The sequence below is a fragment of the Lactuca saligna genome, chromosome 6 (genome assembly GCF_052625555.1).
Source record: "Lactuca saligna cultivar CGN05327 chromosome 6, ASM5262555v1, whole genome shotgun sequence".
NCBI classification, from domain to species: domain Eukaryota; kingdom Viridiplantae; phylum Streptophyta; class Magnoliopsida; order Asterales; family Asteraceae; genus Lactuca; species Lactuca saligna.
In genome coordinates this window covers 147,518,769-147,524,233 of record NC_136422.1, presented here as the reverse complement: position 1 = coordinate 147,524,233, position 5,465 = coordinate 147,518,769, and the positions used below count along the sequence as shown (strand labels likewise).

The 5,465-nt window shown below is 35.9% G+C and overlaps 1 protein-coding gene across 2 annotated transcripts; it reads left to right on the top strand.

The window, feature by feature from the left end:
• Positions 1-296: 296 nt before the first annotated feature.
• On the top strand, positions 297-4,505 carry LOC145000532 (transcriptional regulator ATRX). Of its 2 annotated transcripts, XM_078959771.1 has the most exons (5): positions 297-542; positions 2,386-2,506; positions 2,571-3,146; positions 3,248-3,768; positions 3,850-4,505. In XM_078959771.1, the coding sequence occupies exons 2-5, from the start codon at positions 2,399-2,401 to the stop codon at positions 4,337-4,339; spliced, it is 1,695 nt and encodes a 564-aa protein (XP_078815897.1). In that variant the 5' UTR covers positions 297-542; positions 2,386-2,398; the 3' UTR covers positions 4,340-4,505. The 2 variants fall into 2 exon arrangements, with proteins under 2 accessions (XP_078815897.1, XP_078815896.1); XM_078959770.1 differs by having other exon boundaries at positions 3,248-4,505.
• Positions 4,506-5,465: the final 960 nt, after the last annotated feature.

Sequence of the window (5,465 nt, the reverse complement as noted above, 5' to 3'; positions counted from 1 at the left end):
TCAGTCCATTTTACGACCGTTGCAAAAAAATTGATGCGTATTTATTCCCGTTACCATGAAAACACCCTGTACCATAACACCTAATAACGACTAGGTGGCGTGGTATTTAGCGTGTTATACCAACGTTATTTGATGTACACTGCCGAATGACGGTATCTTCCGTTGCCCATTCCAAGTGGTCTTACTAATTGACTTTTGTCATTATTTATTCCAATATTATTTATTTATTTTTTTAAATAAACTCATTTTACAATCAGGTAAGTAGATAAACATTTTTGCTTACTCACAAACACCCTGTCAATGTCGTAGTGATGTAAACAGAGTAGTTACTTTTCATTATCAAGTCGGGAGGGGAAAGGGGAAACACCAAATTAGGTCGTCTTGACCACCGATTTCATTTTCTCTCGTCGAGTCGTCGGCGTCATCAACCTCACCTCCGAGGCTCCAACTTCTTCTCAGCCGCAAGTCAGTCCACTATCCCACCTTCATTCAAAAACCGACGGGAAGCCGAAGCCCAATTGTAGCTGCCAGCTACCATTTAGGTAAAAAGCTGCCCCTCTTTCTTCGTGTCCCTATGTCACTTAGACTATGTGTTTGTGTGTTTATATGACATCGGGTAGCTGCGATGATATTTGATTTCTGTTTGTTTGTGTGTTTATATCAATCTGTAACTGTGATGATACTTGATTTGTGTGTGTTTGTGTGTTTATATCAATATTGGGTTCTCTTTCGTGTGGGGTCTAGAATAAATCAGAAAAAGAGAATTGCATCAGTAAACGTCTTGATCAATATGTAATCTGTAACTCTGTATATATAAATCTTAGATTTGTGTGTGTTTGTGTGCTTATATCAGTCTGTAACTTTTGTATCTTCTCAGCTTATGTTCTAGAATGAGACAATTTAAAATGCAGCTAACAACTGAGTATGGTTTGGCGTCTCTTTAAACATCTTGATCTGTAGCTAAAAAGGTTAATTTGATATGTTCAGATTTCAGAAGAATTTGCTTCATAGTTAAGTTTCTGGCGATAATTCTACACCTCTTGATTTGCTCCAATAGTTCTATGGGGTTTATGTTTTCTGTTCATTGCATTTATAGCTTCTTTTTATGTTTAAAGGAGATTCTGCTTCTATATGGTTGATAAAGACAACGATTTCCATCTAAGTGGTTGCTAATTCCTCATTTACGTTCTGAATAAGGTTCATAACATACACATCTTTAAAGTGTTTGTACAATTTGAATAATAGTGTAAATAGTCTAATTACTAATACATAATTAGTAGTAATTATGGTGAAAGAAGTTGTGCACAATTACCTCTCTACTCCTTTGAGATTCAAAATTTAAACCTAGTAAGCTCTATATTGAAAGTAAACACGAATGCTTATACATTAAATACCTATTTTTTGTACATGAAGTATTTTTTTTCAAATTTTCTTCAATACCTAAGTTCATTCAGATCAACAATAAAATTGAAAAGTAGTTTGATTGACCTTCAAAAGTCAGATGGGAGGACTTATATTTTTAGGTGTAAACATTAAAAGTCAATGAGATCAGTAATGCTTCCTCCATTATAATATATAGTGATAATTACTGGAGGGGGCAAAATGGGTAATTTTTTAATATGGACTAAACTGGGCCTGATGAGGTTAGATTGATCCACTAATACTTTTTTTTTGAAACAGCAAAGCATTCATATATAAAAAACCACCATTAGCAAGAAGCTAAGGTGAAAACTCCATTCTGTCCAGCTTTTTCCCAAATTACCCCTGAATTTAAACCACACAAAAGCCTGTGCAATAATGAGATCCACTAATACTGTGGGTGACTTTCCAATGTTTGACCCTTTCTATCTTTATACAATCTTGTAGATTTTACCAATTTAACCTTGGAATTGAAGTGTCTCCTAAAAACATACATATATTCATGACATTATTTAGTTCTAACTATGTGTTGATTAATTATAATAGTAGTATATATATTTTCTTATTAAAATCAGGTTATGATGTTTTTTGCATTTTGGTTGGTGGGGTTATAAATGAGTCGAGCTTTTATTGACTTATTCAATCTTGACTTCTATGTCTTACATATTCAAAGTTGATGTTCTTTTTAAATAATCTGTGACATATTTATATCACATAAATATTTCACTGTTAGTTTTTATTCAAAATAAAAACTTTATAAATATCATTTTGTTCCTGAAATGTCAAATTATGTAAATCTTGGAATTGGAAAAGTACTCACTTTGACTCACAAGTCCTTTCTTGGAAATGAGTTAGTGCTATGATGATATATTTCTCCATTAACAATCATCAAATAATGTCTATATTCATTTGTGGAAAATGAATATATTTTCTTTTCCATGAACCATTTTAAATTCAATCTATCAGGAACAAAAACACCATGGAGGACAAAACCGTCAAAACAATCGATTTTCTTCGTGCACGATTGCTAGCAGAAAGATCCGTCTCAAGAACAGCAAGACAACGAGCTTACGAATTGTCAAAAAGGGTATAAACAAATTTTATTTTCTTTTTTCTTATTTTTCAAAATCTTATAAATTGTTTTGCATCAGGTATCAGAGTTAGAAAAGCAGCTGAAATACGTATCCCTTCAAAGAAAAAAAGCAGAAAAAGCAACAGTAGATGTTCTTCTGATTTTAGAAAACCATGGAAGAAACGATCTTTCTGAACAATTCAATTCAAGCTCAGATCAAGACGAAATATCCAGTCAGCATGCTGAAACAGAAACATCAACAAAACTACAACATGTGAAATCGAAACCCCAGGAAAGTGAATTCTCAAGCTCCGAGGTTGAATCTTCTAGAAGCTTATCCTGGAAAAGCAGTAAAAATTCCTCCTCACGTTTTCTTGAAAAGAAATACTCCGAAGCTTCTAGAAGAAGACGTAGTAATAGCTTTACATCCACCGGTTCTTCACCAAGACGCCTTGGTAAATCATGTCGCCAGATCAGACACAGAGAACATAGGTCACCAAATGATGACGTGGCACAAAATGATGACGTGGCACAAAAAAATGATGGAAGTGAAAAAGACATGGAAAGGGCGTTGGAACGTCAAGCTCAATTTATCGCGCGATATGAAGCAGAGGAAAAGGCACAAAGAGAATGGGAGGATAAGTTTAGAGAAAATGTATGTCATCTTATTTCTTTACTTTTTTTTATTTTTTATTTGATTTAATTTATTATTTTTTTTTAATGACAGAATTATTTAATATTCTTGAATATGTTCAGGACTGGTGTGACCCTGGGACCCACTCAGATGTAACAGAGGAAAGAGACGAAATTAAGGGTGCAGCTCCTCCGGTCATACCATCACCTTGCTGTAATGACAAAACTACCCCTGGAAGTGGAAGTGAAGAAATTGATGCCAAATTAAGTGAAGAACCCAACATCAGGATCGAGACTGAAGACCCAAAGAACAGTGACGTGGACAATAATGTCAATGTGTCAGATAATCAAATTAAAAACCATCCACAACCTACACAGTTTATCCCAGGACACGTGTCATCTTCTCAAAACAGTAGCTTGTTGGATAAAGGTGAAGAAACTTCAGGTAATAAGTCATATGAAACTAACGTTGGAACTCATGAAAATCCGGGTGAATTGGGATCTGTTCTTGAGGCACTTCAACAGGCTAAATTATCACTTAGATCCCTTGAAAAAGTTCCATTGTTACAAAATGGTCCCTCTGTTCCCGCTTACAGATCCATGGAGAAATTCCCTGTTCCTTTCAGCTCTGTTGGGCTTTTCAGGTTACCAATTGATTATGAATATGGAGCTGGAGTTAACAATAATAATAATAATAATAATAACTTCTTAACTTATGATTCTAGATTAAGTTTGACTAGTCAACAACACACTGGGCCTTCTGGAGGTCAATTTGGTCAATTTGTTACAGAATCCCTTTCTAGTTCATCTACTTCTCTTGATGATCGATTTCGCATGGTCCCCACCTTCCCTTACCAAGAAACTGGTTCGCCTGCCCTTGACCCAAGATTTGGTGTGGGCCCGCCTGCCCGTGACCCAAGATTGGATGTGGGTTTTGGCCCGTCTGCCCGTGACCCAAGATTGGATGTGGGTTTTGGCCTGTCTGCCCGTGATCCAAGATTGGATGTGGGTTTGGGCCTGTCTGTCAATGATCCAAGATCAAATTTGGGTTTGGGCCTGTCTCCCCGTGATCCAAGATTTGATGTGGGTGCCCGTGACCCAAGATTGGATGTGGGTTTTGGTCAGGCTGCCCGTGATTCGCGATTGGAAATTGGCCCGACTTTTCAAGCCCGTTCATTATATGGTGATTATATCAGACCAAATATGTACAAGTAAGACTGCATGGAACAATGTGTAAAGTTTTTAATAAATTTGGTAGTTAAAAGGTGGGTTTCTTTGTTTTTTGTTGGGTTCTGTATTTATAAGCTAATTATACAATATACTTGTATCATTGTGATTTGTGAAATAGACTAGATGTATTCATGTTGTAGATTCATCGGTATCTGTTGATTTGACTTCAGTTATTATGTTAAAGTTTGACTTTTAAATACAATTTGAAAAAAGAATATTTGGATTATATAATTCATGTTCTTAAGCAATGCATATGTGGAGCCTATATGGCATGAAAACACGCGTCCTATAGCATGGTCAGGCAAACTGACAAACAAACTTGACTCTCTCTCTCTCTCATGGTTATCCATACATGTGCTATGGTTCTTTCATAGTCTTTTATGCATAGGCCATGATCCTTTCATGATCTTTCATATAAGTGTCATGGTTATCCCATGATCTTTCATGCTAAAGGTATAAAGACAGTCTAACAACCTATATAGTATATTCCATTGTCTTTCATGCTGAAGGTACAAAGACAATCTAATAGCCTATATAGTACAGTGAGAAGATTCATCTGAGCTACTCAACAGAAGCTTAACAACTATTTCAACGACAAAACAGCTAACCCAGACTACCTAATGCCAAACCGAGACCATTTCTTAGCCAAAAATTTAATTCTACCTAAGTTTGACAAAGTCAACTCAGTGGACCACCACGTCGTGGCCAAATCAGGACAAAAAAATCGAGAGGCAGAGCACCATAGTGAATTTATGATAGATCGATAGTTAGCCTTAGTGATCTAAACGAAAGTCGTAGTAAACATTAAACCACGAGCGTGCATAAAATTAATGCCCAAATCTGACTTCGTACGAGGAAGTTATGATTTTTCGAATTTTCAGCTTAGCAGTAGACAACCCGAAGTTCGAATATGAGATCGAGCGATATTTAGTCAAAACTTTCTAAATGAGAATTGAAGATCTCATCAATAGTAGTGCAACGACGGAAAGACAGATGAAAACGGACGTCAGACGAAGGAGTTATGATTTTCTAACGGAGTTTTCCTGTTTCGGCCTACTAAAAATAATATAATAAATAAAGTCAAAATTAGCCGATGGAGTCTAAACGAACG